At 42.6% G+C, this 27,857-nt stretch overlaps 1 protein-coding gene across 4 annotated transcripts in view; it reads left to right on the forward strand.

Annotated features, from left to right (window-relative positions):
- CLSTN1 (calsyntenin 1) overlaps nt 1–27,857 on the forward strand; it is a 59,655-nt gene that overhangs the window by 8,985 nt on the left and 22,813 nt on the right. For 2 of the 4 annotated variants that reach the window (XM_083453816.1, XM_083453818.1), the window contains exons 2-6: nt 10,541–10,663; nt 19,710–19,739; nt 21,358–21,553; nt 25,760–25,968; nt 27,389–27,538. In XM_083453816.1, coding sequence (XP_083309942.1) covers nt 10,541–10,663; nt 19,710–19,739; nt 21,358–21,553; nt 25,760–25,968; nt 27,389–27,538 — 708 coding nt within the window. The remainder of the gene's footprint in view (nt 1–10,540; nt 10,664–19,709; nt 19,740–21,357; nt 21,554–25,759; nt 25,969–27,388; nt 27,539–27,857) is intronic. The other 2 variants (XM_083453819.1, XM_083453817.1) reach the window with 1 other exon arrangement.

Raw genomic sequence — 27,857 nt, forward strand, 5'->3', positions numbered from 1 at the left:
CTCTTTGCACAGGAACCAATTTTATCCATACTGTTCCAATTTTAGAACTTAGGTGTTCAGCTGTGTTTTTCTTTAAACATTAAGTTTTTTAGATGTATTTTTTAGAAGTTTGTTGATGGGGTGGAAGACCAGTTTCAACCTTCAGATGCTTTAATGGGCAGTGCAGAACTTTAAAAAGTGAGTGTCACTTTATAATTCACGTCCTGCTGAAATGGCTCAGCAGTGATTTAATAGATTAGGTAGGGCGCTGGAACTGTTTGCTGATTTAGCTGAATGGGCATCAGTTTCTACTTTTTAGGCTCTCTCCATCACAGACTGGGGCCAAAAGCTAGTCTGTTAGTCATGCCCAGGAAGTCATTGTGGACTATGAACAACTCATGTGGTTTCCGCTGGTGGCTTGTTTCTTAATCTTAACCGCAAACACTTTTTACCACTTGTTTGACAGGATTGGGGGGGTGAGTACAAAAGCCACTAAGGTGAGTGCTGCATCCATTTGCCACACCCACTACTAGTATATGGCTCTTGGAAGGTTGCCCTTGAAGGAATGTTGCCCTTGAATTTGAAAAGATTCCCCACCACTGACCCATATGGGTCTTAGAAGAGCCCTTACTTTCAGTCAGTAGACTAGCTTATATAATCTGCATAATTTTTGATTGCTCCCTAAGGCTGACAGGCGATGGAGTTTAGAACCAGTGCCCCATCTGTTCCAGCCCCCTGTTCTCACAGTGGCCAACTGGGTGTACATCATTGGAAGGCAACAAACAGGACCTGACTTTGTCAATGCAAAGCTTGGAAAGGCATATGGGCACCCATTGTGATGAACTAGATCAGGCAGTTCTTCTGCCTGTCCAGTAACGTTGGATGGGATGCTCAGAATAGCTGTGACAGCAGAAGAAAATGCGGAGAGGTAATAACCAGTATCTCTTCGCGGGGTGGGTGTAAGCTGGTCTCTTATCCATGCCCTTGTTCTCTGAGCCAAGTGTTAATAGTAGTAGGAGTCGCTTTTTAACCGACTTGGGCAGTGGCCTAATCCTGTGTGCGTGGAGTCAGTGCTTTGATGGGTGAGTCCTTGTTCCCATAAAGCTGAGGTGTTTTTGCCCTGGCAGCTAACTACATTAAGATGTTTTGGGGCAATTTTAAGCTGGTTGGGCAAAGTTGGACTGTCCTTGCTTTCCTTGACTTGAGTTAGCTGCTTGTGCTAATCAAAATCTAAAATAAAAGGGTAGAATTGTGTTAAAGGAGAAAGCAAGGGGGCAGGATTTTACAAAATGGGGCGGATTGTGTATGTGTACCACACCCCACTTTTCAACTTAGACTGGTTCACAGCTGATAACTAAAATCCATAATAAAAAGTTAAAACGCTAAATAAAAAGTTAATTTATAAGAGGGATACATTGGGGTGGGGGCGGTATGTATAGCAGCCTCCCAGTCACCAGAGCAGGGGTAGATAATGTGGAGCCTCCAATTGTTGTAGGACTCCAACACCTATTAGCCCCAGTCAGCATGGTTAGTTAGCCAGGATGAAGTGAGTTGTAGTCTTAGGGACACCTGGAGGGTGCTGCATTGGAGGGCACCCTAGAGGATGATAAGACAGTTTGGCATAGTAGTCAGTATGCTGGGCTAGTACTGAGGTGGAGTATCTAAGGTGGTTGGATGGCACCATGTACTCCTCCTTCCAGTAGCTCCTGCAGCCAAGCTAGTGTCAAATGTATTGCTATTCTTTCCTTTGGACCACATCAGTGAGGGGGGGGGTCTTGTTGTCTAGGCAGCCCCAACCCTCCAGACATACTGCCCCAGGGAGGTCACGTGGGTGCTACTAATGCACCCCTGGAGGCACACTCCATTCAAGACAGAAGGATGCCAACAATAACTAAGGAGACCCACATTCAAATCTCCCTTCTGTAATGGATCTCACTAGATGACATTGAGCCAGTTCCACGCACATAGCCTAACTCATCTCACTGTGTTACTTGTAAGAATAAAATGGTGGCTGGGAGAAGAGCCATGTATACTTTCCCCAGAGCCCCAGGCTATTCTCCCCCTCCAACAAAATAGTGTGGGTGGGGGAGACTTCTCTCTGCTGGCCAGTGGTGGGAAAAGGCCAGCTTCCTTGGGCGCAAGGAGTGCAGGTAGCTGTGGAGCAGGGCTGGGTGGAAAGCTTGCCTCCTCAAGTGATGGTTTCCAGCTGCTTTTGCTTCCAAGAGAAAAAATTATCAGACCTCCAGGAGGAGCTGCATGTGGATTTGGGTGGATGGGAAGGAAGGTTGACCAGCCAGTAGTAAAGGTTCTCCACAGAAAGCAGGTACCCTGCATTTGATCTGCTAAGCAAAGTGTTAACCCAGGAATAAGGGTCCAGGAATATTTGACCTTCTAAAGAAGGCATTGGTGGAGGAAGAATGTGATAGCTTGACAGAGCAGGATCCAATTCCCGAAGCAGGATTTGCAAGCTGCTGGAGGATTATCCCTTGCATATTGACAAAAACAACCACAAGGGAGTGAAATAACATACCTTGATTGCCAGTAAAAACCAGAGAGCCATCCAGTATTTAACCTAATCAATAAGGGTTTCACCTTTCCAAAGGAGCTGCATTAACCTTTTAAAAGAAAAAGGGGAATAGACAAAGGCTAGTGTTGTTTTCAGTGTGCTGAGAAAAAGTTGTCATTGGATCTTAATTACAGAACATATCTGCCGGGCATGAGATGGCTTTTTTTTTTTTTTTTGCTTTTAATCTCTCAGGACTACTTTGCTAACAAAAGCTGCAGTATTTCAGCTGACATGTCATATTAAAATTATATTTATTGTGCCTCCTGAAAAGAAACCTGTGCTGGCTACTGGAGCTGATTACTCTAAAATGCTTTGTATCTGAAAACATGGGGGGGGGGCATCATCATCAAGTCCTCTCAAAGTGTATAGAAATATTTCATCTTCTGTAACATGGTGGTGCCTAAGTGCCCCATATTGAAAAACCTGTACCATCTTTTGACCTCTGCTAGAGCTTTTTCTTCACTGGTCCGTTGATGTAGCATCATGTTACATTTCTTTGCAACAAGGAAAGCTCATTGGTAGAACACCTGTTTTGCATGTAGAAGGTTCCAGGTTCCATTCCTAGCATCTCCTGGTAAGGTTGGGAAAGACTGCTTCATTGAAATCTCAGAGAGCAATTGCCAGTCAGTGTGTTGAACTGGCAGGACCAAATTGTCTTACTTTGCTTCCTGTGCCTTATAGGAAAGGCCATAGTTCAGTAGCTGAGCATTTGCTTTGTTTGTAGAAGACCTCAAGTTCAATCCCCATCCTCTCCGGGCATGGCAGAGAATGTCCCCTATTAGAAATTCTGGCAAGCTGCTGCCAGCCAATGTGGACAGTATGGAGTCAGGTGGACTAATGCCCTGATTCATGATAGGGTAGCTTCCTGTGCTCATTTGGACTTGTTAAATTCTTGTTAAATTCTCTGCCATGGGAGGTTTTCAAGAGCTCAAGCCATTTCTGAAAATGTTCAAAGATGCTTGTATTAGTGGGGTTGAGAGTTTATGAGCAGCTTCTGTGAATCCTGGCTTTATATATAAGTGCTACTTTATAGCCTTAATAGTTGCTTAATAATCATCATCTCTGCTCTTTACAGAGCACCCAGTAAAAATATAATTGTTCTTTTAAAAAATACCTGCAAACTAATATCAATATAATTTTGAGAATTATAATTATAAATTATCCAAGGGAACTCTAACTTGGTTTCTTGTAGCTGCTAGACTTTCTATTACACAAAAAAGGAGGAATTTAAATAATCTGTCTCTTGAGCTGTGATATAAAACCTTACGAAGCCTCACAATTGCTGGAAAGATAACCTGTAACATTTTCATGATGAAAGGCAAAGAACCAGTAGAACAATTTTATGCAAGTTAGTGGGGCTTTTTAATCTTACGTTTCAAGTAACAGTCTGCATGACCATTACCTGCACCTAAAAAAGAACTATGGTGCACCTAAATTATGTGTAGGTTTAATATACCTACCTATATAGAATTGTACATACCATTATTGTGTATAAGCATCTCTCTGATGACTGCTAAAATTTCAACACAAAAACACAGCAAATCAAATTAAAACTAAATTTAGCTAGCAATCAACTTAAAAATAATTTTAGCTAGCAATCAAATTAAAAATAAATTTAAAAGATCATTAGGAATTACATGTTAATAACCAGTTGAAGGGCACATTTTCAGCCTGACAAATCTTCAGCAAGAGTTGAGAAATTATAGTGATAAAAATTGTAGAAGGATCAAAAACTAGAAGGCATGTAAAACACAGGGTTATATCCAATCAAGTTATACTTAGGGCAGACACATTGAAATTAATGAACCTATGTGATCCATTTCCATTCATTTCAGTGGATCTACTCTGAGTAGGACTGATATTGGATACAACCCCACTATTCCTTCCAAGCTTATCTAATGAGGCTGGTTCAGAAGATTCTCTGGCATTAACATCTTTCTTAATATTTCTGTATTTCTTTCTCCATGAGTCATTTTGGTGGAACACCAGGTATTCTGTAAGACAGATCTGACACAAAATATAAGTAACTGTAAAACATTTTTTAAAAAGCAATAAAAATGGCAAGAACAGCCATTTTTAAATGACCTTGGCCCTGTATACCTGAAGGAGCATCTCTATCCCTATCGTTCAGCCCAGACACTGCGGTTCAGCTCCAAGGGTCGTCTTGTAGTTTCCTCACTGAGAGAAGTGAGGGAACTAGGCAGAGGGCCTTCTTGGCAGTAGTGCCCTCCCTGTGGAATGCCGTCCCATCTAAAAGAACTACACAACTTTTAGAAGACATCTGAAGGCAACCCTGTATTGGGAAGTTTTTGATGTCTTACTATGTTTTTATATGTACTGGTAGCCACTCAGAGGCCAGATGGGCAGGGTATAAATAATAAAATCATTACTATTATTATTGAGAACAACAAATCATGGCAACAAATGAATTAAACAACAACAACAACAACAACAACAACAACAACAACAACAACAACAAGGCAGTTGTCCCAAAGTTTCTACGTTTGAGGGCAGTGTTTCCTGAACAGGATTGATTGACTGGGCCACTGTCTAGTGAAGCTTCAAGTTTGGCAAATGCCATGTGATCATGAAACATCCCCCCCCCCCCCCGCCACCAAATTTCACAAGTATCTAGGCATGAGGAGCAGCCTGCAATGTAAAGTTTGTACATTGCATCTTGAATGTTAGTTGGTCCGAAATAAGAATCTGTGTCCAACATAACTAGAAGAGCATCTTCTCCCATACAAACTAACTTTGAACCTTGACCTCTGTGGGAAAGTCATTTCTCTGGATCCTCCATCTATGATGAATTAGATATTCTGTGAGGGCCTCTTTGATTTTGGAATGGGGCGACTGATCTCTGCTGCTGCTTTTAATTGTCAATTTCTCCTAGTATTTTTGCTGTTACATGCTTGTCAGACGCACTAGCCTACTTCTTCATCAGTATGTACCTTAGCCTTTATGTGACTCTGTTAGCCAGAACAGGGAAGAATGACCACCTACCAATTCACAAAAATCTTTGTTTCCTTGGTGCTTGATGGTGATCCTTACTTATCCCAGGAGGCTTTCTAAGTAGTTGGTTTGTCAGCCTGCTGTATACAGTCCTCATTCTTTTTTAAGAGGTGGTGATTGCATTTTAAAATAACCAGAACAAGGAAAGGGTACATTTTATCTTGCTCTTTTCTTGAAGTCATGTGTTCTCCCCTTTCAAATACTTATTTAAGAAGAAAGCCAGGCTTTTCATCAATTAGGGTTTTGAATCTACTTTCAATATTGTCAGCTCCAAATGAAAAGTCAATTTCAGGCTGCAGGCAGCTCATGTGTCAAGGACAATTCTTTTCCTCAGATGGATTAAATGTGAGCTTGGGTGTAACGCTGTCATAGCTTATCAGGGCACATGCAGCAGATTCTGGCAGGTCTCATGTAGGTAGGGCAGAATATTGTATTTCAAGCAAACCAACACAACTTATCCTTGCTTATGTGACAGGAGATTAGCAGTGACTTGGCTAAGTGACTTGGTTGATGCCTTTTGAGAAAGAGATTGCTTTTAGTTCTACGTTCTTGTTAAATGTTTCAACAACCTTCGTATATGCCAGAGGACTCTCGGGGTGGAATACGAACAGGGAAATTCTTAAGCATATTACCAATTCAAATTTCTGTTGGGTTGCATCCAACCAAATCCTGCTCATAGTAAACCTATTGAAAGTAATTGGCCTAAGTTACTCACATCCATTAATTTAAATAGTTCTGTACCAAATAGCAACCTGCTGTCCTAATTTGGTTTTTCTTTCTAGATAGCCCGGTTATCGATACTAGGTCTCTTGGAATGAAGTGTAGACATAAAAGCATTGAATTTTGGAAATTTGGTTTGGTTAGTTTGTCTCATTTTCAATGACTCAGGGCACAACTTTTTCCCCCTTGCAGAAAGAGACCTGTGTAAGACCTAGTAGAATCCTCTTCCATTTCTGCTCATCCCTAGCTGGCCTTTGGAACCTGTATGCATTCATACAAATCCAATGGATTCAAATTCTTTAGCTGTGGTTCCTTCATTGCAGGAGGTTGGACTAGTTGATGCTTGGGGTCCTTCCAACCCTGCATTTCTGTGATTCCTATGCTGTAGCAACCTGCTTATTGCAGGAATGAGGGTACCCATGCATGCATGCTTCACTTACGCAGTCTAGCTAGTTACATGAACATGATGAAACACAAGAAAATGTGTCAACATCCCGGGCTCTGAATTAGCCAGTGCACTGCATGCACCATGTGCCCATGCGCAGACCAAAGGCCAGTAAGGGAGAGAAATAAGAGGACTTCATTGGGCCCTTCCCACTCAGAATGTTTGACATTCAAGACAGCTAAGGACATCTAGTTTTAGTTTTAAGAATTTTGAAAAATTTTGTTACGGTCTGCCACAGCTGCTCTTGCAGAATCTCAGACTGCTTAAAGGGCCTTTAAACATCCAGAAACAAGAGTTACTATTGTACTGTTAAATGGTTAGTTCCCACCCTGAACCCAGTGGGCAGATGGGATTAGAATTTAATAACTATGACCTCCAGATGTAAAACTGCCCTCCTGATAATTCCTTGTGCAAGAAGGTATGTTCATCTGAAGTTTGAAATTTGGCACCCTTACTCTTTTAAATACAGGAATAAGTTATAATTAACCTACTCTGTATTAATATCCAGATTGCATTTTAACAGGCTTTCTGTTGAAAACATCAAGAGATTAAATAATAATAATCCAATTCCAATAACACCAAAAAATCTGGTTCTTTTAAATACATTATCTGTCCTGAAAAGCAGTTAATCATATTAACCTTTCTAAAAGATGATTTATTAATCAAATTGTAAGACCAAGATAAGAGTTTCTGCATAATAGAGAATTGTTCTAGTGTTCTCCTGTAGGTCACATCAACTAGATAATTTGTTCTGTGGGGTGCGGGTGGGGAACCCTGCCACCTACAAATTTATGCAATAATGACAAAAATAATATAATTCTTTACACATGAAAGACTTGACTCCTCTTAAATGCTTGGCTCCTGCTGTTCATGATGGGTGAAAGGGCATTTTTATTTCGCACTTTCAAGAGTGGCTGTTGCTGTGACTCATTTCATTCATCGTGTCAGACCTTGGCTTGAGCTGATTAGGGTTCAGATAAAACCCACTCTGTGGCTGGAGTTTTCAAAAGTACAATGAGGAAGCCACAGATTAGAGTTGCTTGCATGGTATGTCCTTTCAGCTTCATAAATTAATCCCTTTCTCCATAGTACACGGCTTCTGTAATGATGCCTGTGACTGTTTGTTCAGACATTGTGCCAACTGTTTTTTAAATCCATGTCAAACCACAGCATCTGATTCTTCCATAACCATGGTTAAGCAGGATGTCTGAATTGAGCCTAAGTTGCAAGTGGCAGCTTGGATGCCAGACATGATAGTGGTACAGTGCAGAGCTTGTAGACCACCTGACCTGTAGTCAGGCCTACAGTTTTGTATGGCACAACACCATAACTTTCATATAACTGGTAGGTGGGTGCGTATAGATTCCATATCTGTCACACTCCAAGAACTCATTCAAATCCCAGAAATTTCAACTTCTCACCAAAATACTTACAAGCACCAACAGGGTTTCTGGTGCAGCACAGTCCAAACAAACCAAGGCCATACACAGGGAATCCAGAAGCAAGGCCAAGGAAAAAAGATCCAAGGTCAATATCTCAAGGTAGTCTACACAGTGCAATTCAACCAGGAGGCGTAACTAGAGTTGTGTACCAGGAGCCAGAGACTGGAAGGTTCAAGAAGGAACCCTTATATACTCGGGCATCCTAAACCACACCCTAACCACAGCTGATGGCCCTGAAGGAGTATCATGGATTACTTATGCATGAGTAACCTGCAGACTCCTGTGGATGCTTGCTGTGCTGTTGCAGGGACCTAAATCTTGTGGTGCTGTTGTGGACTGGGGTGTGGCTCCACCTCCTCATTTGATGTCATGAGGCTCTTGTTCAGGTGTTAACCCAGAGGGCCCCTCAAGGGGATCTTCAGCACTGGAGTTACGGGTCCCTGCCTGTTTCTCAGTGGTGTCAAGTTCATCCTCTGAGGCCTTCATGCCTATCACAATGTCATGGCTAGGCATGGCAGTATTCAACATAATGCAAATAAAACTTGTTTCAAAATTGCATTTAAATATTCTTTTTTGGTAACTCTACGGTGGGAGTTGAAGATGCTAAGATGTAGTAGAAGAGGCAGTATATGGCATGTTATTGGAGGTTTAAATGTAGAACAGTAGACTTCATGTTTGATATAGGGAGCATTGCATTGATGTTAAGCAGTGATAGGGAACTTTTGTGGACCTCCAATATTTGCTGGACTTCATTTCCCATCAGCTCCAGCCAGTGTGACCAGCTATCAAAGATGATGGGAGTTGTGGTCCAATCATATATGGAAAGCCACAGCTTCCACAAGGCCTGCTTTTAAGGCTGTAAGGCCACACATAACGTACTTCGGAAGAAATCTCACTGAGCTTCTCAGTAGTTTTTAGTCTTCACCTGCAAGTTTAGGAGCTTTTATATGCTCCAGTTGGATTAGAAGAAATACTGAAAGCACATTGCTGTGGAGTTTGGAGTCGGTGTGCAGGGTTGCCTCTGTAGCATTAACATTCTGTTCATGTCCAAAAACAAGCCATATTAGGGACACCTTGTGCATTACTTGATTAAATTCCTGGTTGGCTGCTGTAATCTACATAAAAACTGAGCAATAGGGCATATCTTGTCCTGCTATCTGTGACTGACTGTCTAGGTTTACAGCAGCAACGGGGAACCAGGCCTCTCTCTTTAGTTGGAGCTATTCCCCAGTCCACATACCTCACTGGCCCTGCTTTGCATCCCGAGTGCTTTTGCCTGACTGGAATGTGTCCTTCAGCTCCAATAATAACCACTTTCTTGGCAGGAAAGAGGACAGAGAGCTGGGTAAATGTGTGTAGAAAATGGTCCACGAGACAAAGTTTGCATTCATTGTTCTGTCCACTTTTGCTACTGGCCCCATCTACCACTGGCCACTAGCATGTGGCCCTGAGAAGGGAATGTGGCCTTGGTTTAAATGAATGATGTAGGACAGGGCTCAGCAAACATAACATGTAACAACATTCTACTAGGTGAGCAGATATTTGAGAAGGCATGTGAAGGGTCATCTTTCCCATGGGTTCCTGGGGGGCATTCCTGCAGCTGGAGGGATGTGAGGAGGGAGACCTACTGCATCTCCTTTTCTTGTGGCCAGAATCACAGGCCTGCTTCTTCCCTTGCCAAGCTTCAGGAATGCTCTCCATAGAGGTTCATGGTAAGAATTTCCATTTTTCTCACAAAGCTTGGGCCAGATTAGCTTTGACGCATGACTTCACACTACCAGTGTGAAAATTACTGCTGTAGGCATAATCTGGTCCCTCGGTCCCTCTTGAATGCTGGAAAAAGACACTCTGTAAACTACTTCAAAATGAATCATCTTCGTTGTCAAATTGTTGCTTCATGGGGGCCTTTTGGTGAACATGGTGTCCCCAAATGGACGTATAGCAGCAAAACATTACATTGTATCTAACGTAGAGCCATTGAAATAATGGAAATGGCTAATTTGGGTTGAATCTGTGTAGGACTTAGCTGGGTACAATCTGTTACACTTTTAAATACCGTATTTTTCGCTCTATAAGACGCACCAGACCACAAGACGCACCTAGTTTTTGGAGGAGGAAAACAATAAAAAAAAAAAAAAATTCTGAATCTCAGAAGCCTGAACAGCAAGAGGGATCGCTGCGCAGTGAAAGCAGCAATCCCTCTTGCTGTTCTGGCTTCTGGGATAGCCGCGCAGCCTGCATTCGCTCCATAAGACGCACACACATTTCCCCTTACTTTTTAGGAGGGAAAAAGTGAGTCTTATAGAGCAAAAAATACGGTAAATAGAATTTTTTTCTTAATATAATCTTCACCTTGCTTTTCTCTCTCTGTCCTAGTTAACAAGCACAAACCGTGGATTGAAACAACTTACCATGGCATAGTTACAGAAAACGACAACACAGTACTGTTGGACCCCCCATTAATAGCACTGGATAAGGATGCACCTCTCCGTTTTGCAGGTACGGGCATCTTGGTATTTTATTGTTAACTGTTGTGTGTCTTTTGAAAGTGTGAGAAATTTGGGCCAGAAATCACTCATGTAAGGTGGCAATGCACTCATCAGACTAAAGTCTAATGTGCTGTTATGCCAAACCAATGATTCCAAATGATTAGACAGAGCTGGGGAGATAACCAATACAGTCTTTGACAGGGACAAGTACAAAAGTCCACACCCAGGAATGAGGGAAAACACAAGGTTGTATCTGACTTAAGGTGTACTCAGAGTAGACCCACTGAAAGTAACAGACCCAAATTAAACTGTTAAATTCAGTGGGGCTACTTTGAGTAGAACTAGCATTAGATACAAACCACAGTTTGCCTGTGCAAGGTAGGACAACTTCTGAGAACAACATCTAAACTAGATTTGAGACAGTTATGTCTATGGTCTACTGCAGAAGTGTTGGATTTAATAGATTCAGGATTGCATTAATTGAAATGAAAGATTGAAGAAATAATATGTCTTCTGTTCTCTGGATGCATGTTTCAGAATAGTTCCACTTTATTTAGACAAGATTCAACATGTAGCTAAAATTACAAGAGGCTTCTGGCATTTTGAAGACCTAACAGGTCTATTATGGCATAAGCTTTTCTCAGTGAGAGTCCACATCCTAAAACAAGTCTGATGTTGCCTCTGTTCCATGACGGCATATGCCATAATAAAACCCTTTAATCTTTAAAGGTGCCACAGGGTTCTGTGCTGTTTTGGATGCGATACCCAGTGATAATTTGTTAACAAGTCAGGATCTGTGCCAGTGAAGTCTGTTGCAGCTAAAGCAACAAATGTGGTTTCCCTTCTGGAACTGTGCAGCTACTTCCAGTGTGCTAATGCAAGAAGAAACACAACAATCATGCAGAGAGAGAGAGCTGACACTAATTGTGCAGAGGGGAGCAGTGCTAGAAATTAGCCAGGCATGTTTTATGACTGGAGTGGGTCCGATTGCAACCATGTGGAGATCTCTGGATGCCAGGTTGGCAACTGACATCTCCATCTGGCTGGACCCTCTAGCTTTCTTTAAGCAAGAAAGCAGATGAGTGTATTTATTGCATTTATATCCCACCTTTTCCTCCAAGGAGCACATGGCTCGCCCCCTCCTCAGTTAATCCCTACAACGACCCTGTGAGGTAGGTTAAGGGGCTGTGACTGGCCCAAGGTCACCCAATGAGCTTCATGACTGAGTGGAGATTTGAACCCTGATCTCCTAGGTCCTAGTCTGACACTCTTTATTCTACCACACTGGCTTTCTAGAGCACTTCCGCTGTGGAGGAACTATGTAAATTAAGTAGGTAAATAGGGGGAAAGCAAAATGTCACCCAGAGAAGGATCTGAAATATTTTCCTTAAAGCTTGAATTTGTTTTATTCTGTATTGTTTGATTTGATGTGTTGTAAACCACTGAGGTTTTTTTCTTACAATACAAAGCCGTATAGAAATGAAATTAATAATAACACCAACAAACACCACACTGGGGGGAGGGGGGGAATGATGCCAAATATACCATTGTGGGGACTGTAACCCTGGCTTAAGGTGACATTTGGCGATTGGCTTATATATCAGTGAGTTTCTAACACTGGAGAGGAGAAGAACATTCGCCATAATTGTTGTGGGAACTTGAAGAGCATTTTGACAATGGATGAAGCAGCTGTTGGGAGTTCTTTTTGAAAAGAAAAACTGGGCACGTATCATTATGTACAGGGAAGGGGGCTGTGTTGGGGTTAAGCAGCTGGACTGGACAACTACCAAATATCTGCAAGACCTCCTTCTTCCCAACAGACCATCTTGGTAATTCCACTGCAGAGGGGGGCCTCTTGATAATTCCACTGCCCTCAGAAATTTGGGGTGGATGCCCAGGAGAGGGTATTCCCTGTGGCAGCTCCTAGGTTGTGGAATTCCCTCTCCATGCAGGGGAATCTAGCACCATTATATAGTTTCTGTCAAATGCTGAAGACGCATCTCTTTACTGTGGACACCTGAGATATATAGATTTACAAGACCCAGCCTATTGCCTTGACTAATTTGTTTTAAACTGTTTTTAATACTGAATTTTAAATTGTTGTAGCCTGCCCTGGGATCTCATGGTGAAGGGCAACTAAGAAATCGAACAGTTCCAACCTGTGGACAATTTCTTCTGCTACTACTTTGTTTTGCTAGGTTGTTACCATCATCAGCAACTTGCTTTAAAGTCTACTTTAGTCAATAAAGGGATTAAAAAACACATCCCATAGGTTGCCCCTTGATTGATCAGACATAAGGAGATTATGTGCAGGAGACCATTTGGTGTCAAGTCTATTCCTTGCTATTAACGTAAGCTTTTAATTAGTGGTTTGTCTGAATAAACCTTTTGCTAAGTAAAATCTTTTACAGGACCAAGTCCCTGATTGGGAAACCAGTCTGGCAATATTCACAACCAGCCAAAATGTTAAGATAGCAAGTTCATTGCATTTATTTTGTCTATATTTCATTCTGACCCGTACGAACCTGCCACACTTTGGTTTTCAAACACACATCAGTCTGTTCTATTGAGAACATGGGCTTTATTGTAGAGCTTAAAGGGGTGGGGGTGGGGATTCTTTTGATTAGTTTGTTCAGCTTCAGGAACAGTTTGCAGTCCAATTTTCCTTATTGTTTCAACGTTTGCTATGCTTCTTGCTTCAGAAGGAGAGCTAAGGGCTGGGCATAGCTGCCCTGCCCAAGACCCTTTTATCTGTAGTTACAAATAACTGAATCTGAGACTTAGGCAGACAAATCATGTCCTTACTGTAGCTTAGCAGTAGAGCACCTGAATCAGTATAAGGCAGCTTCCTTTGCTCCTAGGACATGAGGATGTAAGACAAGCCTGCTGGACCAGGCTAGTACTTATAGTGGCCAACGAGATGCCTGTGGGAAGCCTGCAAGCTGAATATTCATGCATGTAGCAGCAGCAGCACGCCTATCCACCTGCGATTCCCATCAACTGGTATTCTGGGGCATAATTCTCCTGTATAATGCACTGAACTACTGAGTACATAAGGAGTACAGTGATCTCTCAAGTAAACTTGGATGTTGTTGGACTCCAACTCCCATCAGCCCCAGCCAGCATGACCCAGTGATCAGGGATGATGGGAGTTGTAGTCAAGGAACATCTCAAAGCCCACATGTTCCTCTGCCCATATCCTACAGTTTAAAAAATAATGCTCCCATGGGTGCGGTGAACATAAGAAGAGCCCTGTGGCTCTGGGTCAGACCAAAGTCGCATCTAGTCCAGCGTCCTGTTCTCAGTGGCCATGCATAATAAGTCCAAACAACAGCACTCTCCTCACTTGCGATTCTCAGCAACCGTAATGAGATAAGCTGTTGTCTTCTCTCTCAAAACTGAGAGAGAGATAAAAACTCTGGAGTTAAACAGAAACTTTAATATAGTTTGTGCGCATAGCTTGCTTACTTCCAAGAAGAAGTAAATACTTTGGGCTGTGTCCCATTTAAATGAATGGACCTAAAGTTCATCATGTCCATTAAATTCATTGGATCTGCTCTTGAGTAGGACTAGCATTGGCTATAACCTTTTCCCCCAGTTAATTCTCCACACTGTCCTATATTAGTGGTGTGTTAAAAGTAGGAATTTCCCATTGTGCATGATTTAAGTCTCCATTTTAAGGGAAGTGCTTGCATACAGGATATAAAAGTCCGTGTGCAGCATGTCTAAGCATTGTGGATTCGTCTTTTAAAAAATAACCCACAAAATTTAAGCCTTCTTTTAAGCCTTCTCTCAGTATTCCTTCCTCTCTCCCCACTTGCAGTTTATAGGAAGCTCATGTTCCGGTGAGTGATTGCTGATGTCTGCGTCTCTCCTGGCTGTGCTGCCAGCCCTTGTTTGTTTAGAGCAGTGAGCGGTGCTGCCATCCGGGCTGCAGCTGGCGAAATGTGTAGTATGGGAGTTTAATTGATAGGCAAAGAGGGGAAGCAAACAGCCCTGCTTGAGTCAGTGATCAGAGAGGGGCGTTGGCCTTGTCAGTTCCAATTAACAGATAGGAATGGATAATTTCCTGTAACTAGGTTTGCTGGCTAATTCGTAAATTGGTAATATTGGGCTTAGGGCAGGGAGAGCTTTTGACATCATTTAATCAGGAATGTTAGGAGGAATCTGCCTTGGTATAAAGGTTTGGTATACATGTATTTTATATAGTGTGGCATTTTATATATTGTAATTTTGCTGTTATTTTCATTGATTATAATTTAATAAATGATTCATTGCAATTGTTGAGAGTGAATTTCTGTTTAATACTATTTGCTGATATTTTGAGAATTAATTTTTAAGTACAGTATACAGTAGTTATATTCTAATGGATTACTTAAGTCACATATTTTATTATGGCTTATTTCTACTGAATTGCAGTGCTATAAGATGTGTGATCTTTGTTGTATGTTTTGTTATTTCTTCAGCTGGTAAACCGCCTTGTAAACCTAGAAAGGTGGTACAGTATACAAATTAAAAGTGATATGAAAATTAAATGAAACAATAACTTGAATTATCAGGCCTGTGGCTTCAAATTGGGTTTTTCTTTCCAGCTGTCATTTGTTTTCATCTGTGTACAGATGAGGTTGGAGTGCAGATGGAACAGACTAGTTTTTGAAGACTAGACAGTTATTTGTGTCTACCCCAGAACCTTGGAACTGTCACGTTTAGGATAGATAGGTGTGGGGCTGTCCTCTGCCACTACTAAACAGTGGGGGGTGGTCCATTAAGGTGAATATGGCACTGCCCTCAACCAGCCCCTGCCTGTCTTCTTGCTTACAATCAGCCTAGGGATTGGTCCTGCCTGACAGCTTCCTCTACCTTAGCCTCAGTGTTGCCCTTTGGTAGAATTCAGCAGGGAGGAGGATGGGGGAAAATCTAGAATTATTTGCCGTTGCCTGGCTGCTTTCTGGCCTACCAGTCCCGTGGGTGCCACTGTTGAGCAGACAAATAATGGTCAGCAAGCTTCCTTAAAGGGCATCTTCTCCATCTCTGAAGGTAGAAAGAACTATAGTGTAGAATGCTGCTACCATAGGAAGGTATCACTTACCTCTGGAAGGGGAAGAAGGACCATAGCTCTGTGGTACATCACTCTGCTTTGCAATAGAAGGTTCCAGGTCCAGCCTCCACAGCATCTCCAATTCATTGGATCAGGTCAATTAGAGTGGATAATAAGGGACCAGATTGGCCAGTACTCTTATCTGGTATTAAGTACCTTTGTTTGAGTGGGAAGGCACCACAGAGGTTCAAAACTAGAGCACTCTGTGGAAGACCTTTGCTTGAGGTCACATCACTTCCAATTATGTGTACCTGTGAGGAATACACCTGCATGACTGCAGTTCATCAAAAGTGTAGCTGTTTCTAACGGAGGGCACAGTCCATTGGTTGGAGAACCCAGAATCTGCTCCAATCTTGACCTTCTACTTTTCTTGATTGTAGGTAAATCCAATGCTGAATGCTGTATTTCAGCATTGTTTTAAGAAGCTGTATTTTCTGGTTCCCTGGTTGTTGTTTTTAAACAGTGTTTTGACTGTGCAACTCTGGCAGAAACATTATACCCATTAACTGTGCCCTGGAAATCTGGAGCACATATTGAAACTGTGACCTCTTGTCTGTTCAATTATTAGAATATGCAGAACAGTCCCAAAAACACTCCTTTTGGCCAGATTATGGGTGTTGCTTTTTAAGACTCCCTAATGTGTTCAGAAATGTTTGTTTGGGTGAAATTCCTGGCCTTTCTGTAGAACAGCGAGTGGCCAAATGAGTGCCATACTTCAAAGCCCAATTAGTGACATGCTTGGAATTTGTCTGGCTAAATGCTTGTTTCTGTCCTCCCTCTCCCCAGGGTCGATGTAGAACAGGGTTGGAACAGGGTAACTGAGTTGAATTCAAAGAAATATTTCTATTTCAAATACTCCAGGCTGTAAATTCCAAATATTTGCCTGTTAATTTTGTTTTGCTCATGTGCTTCACATGAAAGTGAAGATTGGCCAGTGTGGAAAAAGGAAAAAAAAGAGTTTCTCAGTGCATCTTGAGCACCGCAGTCAATGTTTGGAGAATCAAGGAGTGTTCCTGGATAGATTAGTTCTGACAGAGGGATGCCAAGAAGGGTGATGCTCGAATCGCCTCATGGCAAAGGTTGGCATTGACTGGCATTGACAAAGGAGTTTAAGAGACCAATTAAAGTGGCCCAGAGCTGTGCAGTCTTTTTATTTTCAAAAGCCAGCCCAGGCAACTGTGTCACATTAACACACTTCTTTCTTGTCTGTCTCTCCCCCCCTCCTCCTCCCCACCCCGCTTCGCTGTTGGGCTTCTTGCCATCATGCCGTCCTGCAGCCATAGACTAGGCTCTTAATGTTTTCATGGGAATGTTTGCTTCAAGAAAGCATAGTGTTTTTGAAGCAAAAGCAACAGAGTGTATTGTGGCACCTTTTTAAAGGCGTAACAAAATTTTATTATGACATAATCTTTTCATTGGACCTAGTACAGGAGAAAATCATTCAGGTGGGAATTGAGTGGCAAGGAGATGTAAAAATTGCAAACAGCAATCAATAAGAACTTTAAATGTAAGTTAAATAGTGAAATCTGTTACAGTAGAAGATTGGTGATAATACGATCCTCTCACCAGTGCTGAGTAAATTAACATCTTTAGTGGAACAGGAAACTATTCACAAGCAGTTATTGATAAAAGAAGAATACAATGTGAAATAGCTGAACTGCAGTTCATCAAGAAGTTCTGTGCCATCCCCTGTGAGTTAAATTGAGATAACTGCTTGAGTTAATCAGCTTACCAATGCCAAATATCTGTGCTGTCTAGTACTGTTTCTCGTTGATGGTGATAATGCCGTCATCTCTGCAGTGCTCAATAAAATGTCACCAGTCTGCCATTTCATGACTAGTCATGAAAGTTTATGCCATAACACAGCTTGTCCTTAAGATAGCAAAAGACAGTTGATTTTTGCTGCAAGAAGCTAAGACAGCTACCATTCCCTCTGGAAATTGTTCTTGAAACTCATTCATGTGCCAGAACTATTGGTACTCTAGCATTTTCATGAGCTTTTTGTATTCAGCCCTCTGGTTGGGGAACTTGTCTGAAGTCTACTTGCAGGGGTGCAACAATAGGTTTTGTACCCTCAGTGACCCATTGACTTCCCAAGTATACTGTCTTGAGTTCCTTTCGCAGGAGGGCAATATTTGCTGTGCCTGGCCGATGAGGGCAGAATAATTGAGTGGGTCTTAATTGAAAATCAAGACGCTTTAAGAAAAAAAGTCATGTGTTTCGGCAATGATTTGGGTCCAGTTGATTTGATTTGGCAGTGATTTGGGTCCAGTTAATTTTAATAGGACATTCCTATTTCATGCATTTTTATTGAAAGAGGTAGTTGTAGTGCCTCATGCAAGCATCCATTTAGAAGTAGCATGTGTCACCTTTCAAGGCTTTTCCACATTTAACAGAGACAGCATATAATGGCTGTTACAAGATGGCATAATGGCTGCCAACCTGGATGGCTTTAAGATAGACTCATGGGACATCAGTGGTTGCTAGCCACAGTGATATGTTCTACCTCCACTGACAGAGGCAGTGTGCCTCTAAATACTAGTTGCTGAGATTCACAAGTGAGGAAAGCTGCTCTTGTGCTCAGGTCCTGCTTGCAGGCTTCCCATTGGGGCATCTCTTGGTACCCACAAAACCTTTAGATAACAGGCATGTATAACTTCTTAAATGAGTGGACATTTTTTAAAGTGAAGTGCATTGCTACTTCTGCTGCACAGACTCACTTGCATTTGGAAAGCAGAAGGCTTAATGGGCTGGTGGAGCTGTGACAAGTCCACAACCCTTTCTGGCAGCAGCAGTTGCACAGCCTGGCGGCCAGCTGAGCTAGAGATGCAGGCAGCCATGGTTCAACATTCAGCAAACGCTTTGGCAGCCCACTTTGCACCCTGCCGAGCTTTCTCTGCAGCCGTGCCTTCCTAATGCTTGTTGGGCAAGACCTGACACATTTGTTCCCCATGGTGTGGTTTGCCGTCCTGTAGCATAACAGACAGCAAGACATGACTGCATAGTGTTTCTGACTAGATAGACCAGGAGTGGGGAAGGTACATAACTTACAAGGGTAGAGCATATGCTTTGCATTCAAAAAACCCAGTTCAATTCTTTGGCTGGGAGAGACCCTTTCTTGAAATCCTGGAAAGATGCTGCCTGTCTGCAGACAACAATGAGCCAACTCAGTATAAGGCAGCTTCCTTTGTTTCTATGAGGTTATGTTTCTAATCTCCAGCCTGTGGGCCAACTTTTACCTACCATGCCGTTCCTGGAAAATCACACCTATTTCCTCTGCCCTTCAAGCCTCATTCCCTACCTACACACCTCCACTTTTTCTTTCTTAGTTTGCTGATGTTGGATGCCCTGCCTTTGTACCTTCCCTGTGTCCCAGAATTGCTTTCAGAGTCCTCCATCTGCCCCCTTGTGGGCCTCCCCCCCCCCTTGTGGGATTCTTAATCCCAGGCAAACTGACAGCTTCAGCTTCCCTCACAGAAGTCTAACTGCAGAATGTTTAGCACCTGGGCTGCTGCACATCCTGCACTGCCACATCAGCTCAACCAGTCAAGTGTTGAAGGCTTCCCTGCTACAAGTGAATATGATATTGACACAATAGGCAATGTATTGGGGTGGCTGTGGGACTTGGTCCTAGGTAGGTTGGCATAGGATGTCAACCTAGATCTCTTTTAAATATAGATATAGTTCAGAACAAGTATGTAAACTGCAAAGTACTGGAAGAAGGAAATGAGTGATGTTGAAAATGTGTTAACGTGAAATGACATCTTTGGTGTCTCTGAACGTGAAAGAAAGGAGTAAGGTGAAGATCTGGTTCTGACCATTTGATTCTGATTTTTTTTAAAAGAGAAATGTTCGAAGGTTTTCTGTGTAAATGTCTACATCTTTGACCTTTTCCTTATTTGCTCCCTTTTCAGTCTTTCCTGTATTACTGACTTGGGTTTATCTTTTCTCCCTTTAGAGAGTTTTGAGGTGACAGTCACCAAAGAAGGTGATAAAGGGTTCTTTCTATCCCCCTTTTATGAATATTAACCCACTAACTTTGGTTATGAAATGGGGAATCAGCACTTAAACAGAAGATCCTGTCATGCTCTTTGACCCCATTTTATTATCCCAGTTTTTTCCTCCCCGACCCCACCACCCTCAAAATATATTGATAGAAAAATGTTATGTAACCAACCCTTGGCTAGAAATATCGGTAAATCAGACATCCATTTGAACTGTGCAGTTTAATACCTAGGCTGTGTATAGTTCTGGTAAATGTGTTTTCTGAGTGTTTTCTCTAATAGTTTCCCTTTCTGGGGGTGTTCTAGTCATATATTGATACCAAACTTTTGCCAACTGAAGCAACGAATTGTATACTGCATACCAGCAATTCATGGTATAGATTGTTGGTCACTTTGTATACAACTAAGCTGGATACAACTAAGCTGGACTTAGTTGTAGCCCATGCAGGTGTAATATTCGTAATCTTGGAGATGGAGATACCCACAAACATGTTTATTCTTTCAGCCTCCCTTGCCTTCCAGCTTTCCTTCCCTTTTCAAAGCTAACCATGGTGCTTGGTTACATCTGTACTGAAGCAACAATGGTTAGTTTCAAAGTGGTATAACCACTGTAGGCTTGCACACTCTAGTTTGAAACTTAACTGTGCTTGTAGTATTAGTGGAGACATAACTCTGTGCTATGGTTAGCTCTGAAAAGGAGAGAGAGAAGGCAATTATGTGCAAGAAGGAAGCCGAGGGGAAAGAGTGTGTGAGCAGGTGGGGCATCCTGAATCTCACAACCGTAGACACAACAGTAGAAATAGTTTGTCCTTGCACTTGGCCTATATCACTCTCTTCTATTTATGTTATGGTTTAGGGCTGAACCACAAAGTAAGAGTATAGAGGACAGTTCTAAGTTAGTAGGTTGAAATGGATGCCTGAAAAAGTTGGTATTTCTACCTTTTCTCATTCAGTAGTTCATTCTGATTCCCTGACTTTTTTTTTTTTTAAACGCCAGGTACATTGCACAGGAAGACTTTGTCCTTTTGATCAATTGACAGAATTTATGTTAATTGTGGTGCTGAATCTTCTATATACCTTGAAGCTTTTCTTTCCATCTTTTCCCCCTGTTCCCTCTCCCGACTTTGTAACGGCGCATTATAACCTCCTGCTCTGGTCAAAATCCAGCAAAGCTGCCCAGCTATTTCCCAGTAGCTTGGCATAGAAGATATCTCCCCCACCCCGTGGCCTTGGCTGTTCGCTCCCCTAAGATCTCTTACTCTTTTGCCCTAGAGTGCATCTCAAGTACTCCTGTGAAATGCCTGTCTACATCTCTCTTTCTCTCTCTTTTTGTATTCCTGCATGAATGGATGCAAAGTAAAAAAACCAGTTGCTTGGAAAGCAAAATGTATGCCTTTTTATTTTTATTTTAAAAACAAAGTTCCCGGAACTCACCCATCTTTAAAAGCACAGTTGCCTCTTTGCTTTGTCCACAGACCCTCACAAACCCTTGGCTGCACACACATACAATTGCATTTAAAAAGCAAAACCAAAAAAAACCACCCTTCTGTTTCATGCTTTGTTACCTGGAAATGCTAACTGGAATTACTTTGAATCTCATAGGTGAGATTTGTGGGTTTAAAATCCATGGCCAAAATGTCCCTTTTGAAGCGGTGGTGGTGGATAAATCCACCGGGGAGGGGATGATCCGATCCAAAGAGAAACTGGACTGTGAGCTGCAGAAGGACTACACGTTCACCATCCAGGCCTATGATTGTGGGAAGGGCCCAGACGGAGCAAATATGAAGAAATCCCACAAGTAAGTACAGCGTGGGAGAGAGGGAGGTGGGAGGTTCTGATTTAGGCATCTTTTCCCCTTCTGACAGGATGCGGTTTCTTCTACTTTGTAGTCAGCTCTTGAATGAATGAATTAAAACCGGCTGGCGACAGTGATAGATGCTCAATGGGTGGTCTTGGTACAAGAAGTGTTCCCAGCTGCACCCGGACTCTAAATTGCATTGATCTGCCCATACATTACCTGCTTGATTAAAATCATTCTGCCACATTCATAAGCTGCCTGTTTGCCAGTGCATTCAAGGCCCTTTGCAGTCGTAAACAATGATTTGGGCTTTAATAATAAACGTGGGGTAGGAGGGAAAGAGGTCAATAAAGGTATGTTCAGTGGTTAGAGTATCTGCTTTGCATGCAGAAGGTCCCGCCCCAGCATCTCCTGATAGGGCTTAGGTAGAGACACTCTGTCTGAAACCCTAGAGAGCTGCTGCCAGTCAGTATGGACTATACCAGGCTTCCTCAACCTCGGCCCTCCAGATGTTTTGAGACTACAATTCCCATCATCCCTGACCACTCGTCCTGCTAGCTGGGGATCATGGGAGTTGTAGGCCAAAAGCATCTGGAGATTGAGGAAGCCTGGACTAAACTATACCCTTCAACATTCCTTGGATGAAAATAGGTAAAGGTACCCCTGCCCGTACGGGCCAGTCTTGACAGACTCTAGGGTTGTGCGCTCATCTCTATAGGCCGGGAGCCAGCGCTGTCCGCAGACACTTCCGGGTTACGTGGCCAGCGTGACAAGCTGCATCTGGCGAGCCAGCGCAGCACACGGAACACTGTTACCTTCCCGCTGGTAAGCGGTCACTATTTATCTACTTGCACCCGGGGGTGCTTTCGAACTGCTAGGTTGGCAGGCGCTGGGACCGAACGACAGAAGCGCACCCCGCCGCGGGGATTCGAACCGCCGACCATGCGATCGGCAAGTCCTAGGCGCTGAGGTCTATTCTGCATTGTTATCACTGCTTGAGCATTGACAAAAGTTATTAGAGATTTTCTTTTTCCCTCAGGCTTCCCTAAATGCAATGCATAAATTCAAAGATTTCTGTGCTTAAAATACAGCAGTTCTGTGTGTTTCCTCTAATAGATGAAACCAGTTGTTCCATCTAGCTCAGTATTGTATACACTGACTGGCAGTGGCTCTCATGGGTTTCAGGCAAGGGAGTCTTTTCCAGCACTATCTGGAAATTCCAGGGATTGATCCTTCCTTGGGACCTTCTGTATGCAAAGTGGGATCTCTATCACTAGGCTATGGCCCTTTCCCAAATGCCTTCCCATACCTCGGGTTGTGCGTTACTTCTGGGTTTTGGCGCATGCGCAGAAGTGCTGAGTTGCGTCACGCGCGTGCGCAGACGTGGCGCTGCGGGTTGCGAACGTGCCTCCCGCATGGATCACGTTCGCAACCTGAGGTTCCACTGTATTGCATCACTTTGCTTTCATTTTTTAAAAATATAACTTTTATTGTTTCAGGACAAACACAGAAAATATACAGAATAAAAACTGTGCTGTATTCAGAACTCAAAAACATTGGTTCCCCTTCCCACCCAGAATCCACTGACCCTCCTCCCACTTCTTCCCTAGAGAGCTTAATGTCATCAGCACACCCAAAGCCTCTTCATAGTACTTGGTTACAGCAGGACCAGACAGATTAAAAGGATTCAGTACATACACCTGTCATGCCTAAAAGAGCCAGATGTGCATTGGGTTGGAACAAGGTTTGGATCTCTAAATCCGTAGTCATATCCCATTCTCTAACATGTACCTCTTGGATTTGCTCCTGTGCATATCTTGTACAGCTTGGGCAGGGTGCTGCTGCTGACACCCAGCTGCTCTTAACATGGTCCAGAAGGCTTTGGTTGATGGGCAGCCTAAGAATGGAATGGATGAATGAAAGCATCAGTGCTCTTCTCCAATACACAGAAGTGGGCCGTTATGCTGTAGACCCTTTAATATGTTGTATGGAACAGGCCCATCCTGGATGTGCAGTATGTATACATAGGGTCCCATTTTTTCCACGGCATGCAAAAATTCCCCCCCTCTCTAGCACACAGCAGTCTTTATATACACTGTTCTCTTTCACATGTCCGCAAAGCCAGCCAAAAGCATTTGTTCATTGATGGGAAACAAAACAGTGGGTTCAAGGAATCTAAAATATGTAGTGGATCTTTTTGTACACCTACTTAGGCTCCCGCTGAAAAGAAAACTCTTGTGTGAATGAGACTGATGCTCTGTATATCATAACTTCAGTGGCTAGAATACTTTATGCAAAGGCGTGGGGTGGAAAACAGAAGCCTAATAAACTATATCTAATAAAGCATGGGAGCAGGTAAATATTGGTAAGCTGACAGATATGCTATGGGGGTAGAGAAGTTGAGAGAGAGAATAATCCATGGAACCAAGTAACTTAATATCTCAAAAGAGAGATGGGAATTTCAGGACAGGGGATTGATTACATGTGTTTATGAGGACATAAAATTAATACAAATGAGGAAAAGTCAAAAGCTTTAAACAAAATGAAGAACAAGTCAGACATCAGCCCCAAGTATCCTTTTTTAACTCTTATATTTATTCTTGCTCTGTAATAGTAAAATTATTTAATTCTATGCAAGTTTTGAAATTAAAGGCTTTAAATATTGATGTTCGATTGTATGAAATAATAATGTTTATTTATTTTTTAAATGAAACTGGCCCTTCAGACAGCGTTTGCATTTCCAAAGCTCAATCCCCTATTGATTTATTTTGTGTTTTGCTTACTGATAAGGGTCACATGATTTTGTAATAACTTTTGAGTACGAGAGGCAGTCTCAGATATTCTTTATAGGTTTTCCTATTAAATATAAGCTATTGTAGTCATCTTTATGGTGGCAAATTTTCATGCCTTTAAGAAATGAGCTCACTTGGCCTTTACTTCAATAAATCTTGAGTTGTAATAAAAGCTATCAAATCTGGCTGACCAGGCCAATTGCCCTGTCTTTATTCAGTTCCCGTGATTCATTAGATGCCATTTATAGTAGGGAAAATAAATGACCGTCACCACATTTGCAAAGCCTGAGACATGAGAGTAGCTTTGGATGTTCCATGGAGGGACAGCGAGTGCCTTGCAAACCCTATTCTTCTTTATCTCTGTTTAATGTGCATTAGAGATGCAAGGCATTACTTGTTCCTTTGCCCCATTGTGCCTTCTTGAAACTGCTACATTGCTTGCTGCCAGGCATGTAACTCCTAGGTGCTTGAAGCTGAAAATTCCAGACAGCTGTGTTGCTCGTCCTCTGACGGGGAAATGATAGCACTCCATCTGTGTCTTCCTCCCTAGTACAGAGGTAGTCCAACATTGTGTCCTCCAGATGTTGCATTGCAGCAAGACTCTTAGCAACTTGGCTCTGGCAAGGAACCCCCAGTGCATAGTTAGGCTATGCAGCCCCCTGCCACAGGGGGCAGTGATGGCCACCAGCTTGGATGGAGGGTAGCAGGTTGTCTGCCTTTGCCCAAGTAGGTAGAAGGGCCCTGGGGAGTGTGGGATCAGTGGATGATTTCCTGTGGGTTGATCTAAAAAAACAAACAAACTGCATTTTAATTACTCTCCCGTGTACTGGAATAGCTAGAAAGATAAAGTAGGCAGTTGGTTGAAATCACATCTCGGACTTGGACTCCTTATCTACCCACACATTAGTAGCCTCCATGTTTCAATAATAATAATAATAATAAAATAATAATAATAATAACAACAACAACAACAACAACAACAACAACAACAACAGCTGTTATTTCAGTGTATTTATATTCCACCTTTCTCCTAGTTCGGAATTCAAGGTGGCTTATAACATTTAAAAACATCACTATAAAATATAGAGTAATAAAAGTGAGCTAGTTGAAAAGCAATAGTTCAAATACATTAAAGCACATTTAAAACCAGCATTGAAATACAGTTTGCCCTGACAGCGGCCCAGTGGTCAGCTTCGTCTGCATCTTAGTTTTCTAAGGGCTATCTGAATAATGGGAATAATGGTGGCCTTGCAGGGGTGAAAGGCAAACATGCAGGTTCAGAGTTGCAGCATCTTTTTAGAACACTAATACTATTCTGTAAACCATAACTGGTTGATTGCTAGAGAATGTCGTTGGCTCGCTTTTTGTTTTGACGCTGCTGAATGCCAATAATTGGCTGCTACTCTGTCTCCAGAGCAACGGTGCATATCCAGGTGAACGATGTCAATGAGTATGCCCCGGTGTTTAAAGAGAAGTCCTACAAAGCCGCTGTTATTGAGGGCAAGAGGTATGACAACATCCTGAAAGTGGAAGCAGTGGATGCCGACTGCTCTCCCCAGTTCAGCCAGATCTGCAGCTATGAAATCGTCACACCAGATGTTCCCTTTGCTATTGACAAGGATGGTAAGTAGGACCATTGACTATGTGTGTGTTTATACATGGTAGTGTCCATTTCACCCTGCTCCGTAAAAGCATTTAAATCTGGCATTTTTTATTTTTTGAGATTTTGGAAAGGGGGGGGGGGGAGCTCAACAACTGTCTGGAAATGTGGCATCCCTATACTAGGACAAACATTAGATACAAACGAGAGGTGAGGGATCTGTTGCCCTATACGAGCTCCCATCAGACTCAGCCAGTGTGGCCAGTGATCAGGGATGATAGGAATTGTAGTCTAACAACATCTGGAGGACCCACATGTTCCTCATCCCTGATGCAACAGCAGAAAATACCTCTTTTCATTGGTGCTTCAAATTTTCAGCCTACAAAATAGGAGTATTTCAAACTTTGTTCTGGAGAGCTTTGGAGCTGGTCATGTGCTTGTCATAGGCTAGTATAGGAGATCAGGTGTGTCTAAGGAAAGTTGCAAAAAGACTTAATGTCTCTCTGCTGCCCATCCTGCCCTGTGATGAAAAGTCACATTCATTCTCAAACCGCTGGTGGACCATGAGCTCCATTCTGATGGGCTCCAGAAAGCTTGCAGAATTGTACTTGGTCCTGCATTTTATGAATGCTTTTTCTTCTTCCGTTTTCTTTTCTGATGACTGGGATTGAGGCTGCTTTTTGACTGGGACCAGGTTGTTGAAGAGGCTAAAGAGGCCTAGTGCCCGCAATTTTCTCAGCGCTTTTATTGTGACATAGGAGCTGTAGACTGAAAAACATTGTTAAAACACACACATCCTTTGATTTACGGAACAAAAAAAGTGCATTAAGTTATCTATTGAGGTTCCCAGTGAGTGGTCTGCAGCAACTTTTGAGAACCGTCATTCTAGAGTACCCTGGACTCTTTAAGTTCACTTCATGCAAGAGGCACAACTGCTTGGTTAGTGTCTTGTTTATTTAGTGCATTTATATCCCACCTTTTCCTCCCAAAGAGCTCTAAGTGGTATACATGGTTCTCCCCCTCCTCATTTAATTCCCTCAACAATCCTGTGAGGCAAGTTAGGCTGAGATACAGTGACACGCTCCAAGGGTGAGCTTCATAGCTGAGCTGGGATTTGAACCCTGGTCTCCCAAGTCCTAGTCCAGCACTCTTAAGCACTACAGCACTCTGTAGGCTGAGCACTGCAAAACACTCTTGAGCACAGAAGATTTGATGGCAAAATAAATACTGGATTATCTACGTGCATTTTTTGTTTGCTTTCTGTTGATTCCCGATGCGTTCCCACTGCTTCTCGAACCCATTCACCAAGAAAATTCTCCTGTAACTTGGCATAGGCATCCCAAGTAAATTTTTATTCACAACTTCTCCACCCCCTCAACCTTTTCAGTGCACCAGTTTGTTTTTTTGAAAAAAAAAACACAAACGCTTTCCTCCCGCTGTCAGGTTACATTAAGAACACAGAGAAGCTGAACTATGGCAAGGAGCACCAGTATAAGCTCACCGTGACGGCCTATGACTGCGGGAAGAAGAGAGCTGCCGAGGACGTGCTGGTGAAGATCACCATTAAACCTACATGCAAGCCAGGCTGGCAAGGTTAGTGCTGTTCCCCACCCACCCAATGCAGCGTTATAGCAGTGAAATGCTTTCCAGTGCCTATTGCCAGTACCCTTTTTTGGGGGGGAGGGGAGTGGTGTTGAGAGTGTTGGCAGAGCAGCTGTAGGTATCCCTGGAAGACACTTCCTACTTGGATCCGCTTCAATCTGGTGGATCCAAGGTCTAGTCAACCCTTGCAGAGGGGAATGGGGTTCTGGCCATCCTGAATGAGGCAGTGATCTAACCACTCCTGAAAATAGTAACGGTACCGCTCTGTTCTGTCTTGTTCAGCCCCCACCTGGAGTTTCATGTCCCGTTC

This window comes from Podarcis tiliguerta (assembly GCF_965153285.1).
Source record: "Podarcis tiliguerta genome assembly, chromosome: 8".
In the NCBI taxonomy this organism is placed as follows: domain Eukaryota; kingdom Metazoa; phylum Chordata; class Lepidosauria; order Squamata; family Lacertidae; genus Podarcis; species Podarcis tiliguerta.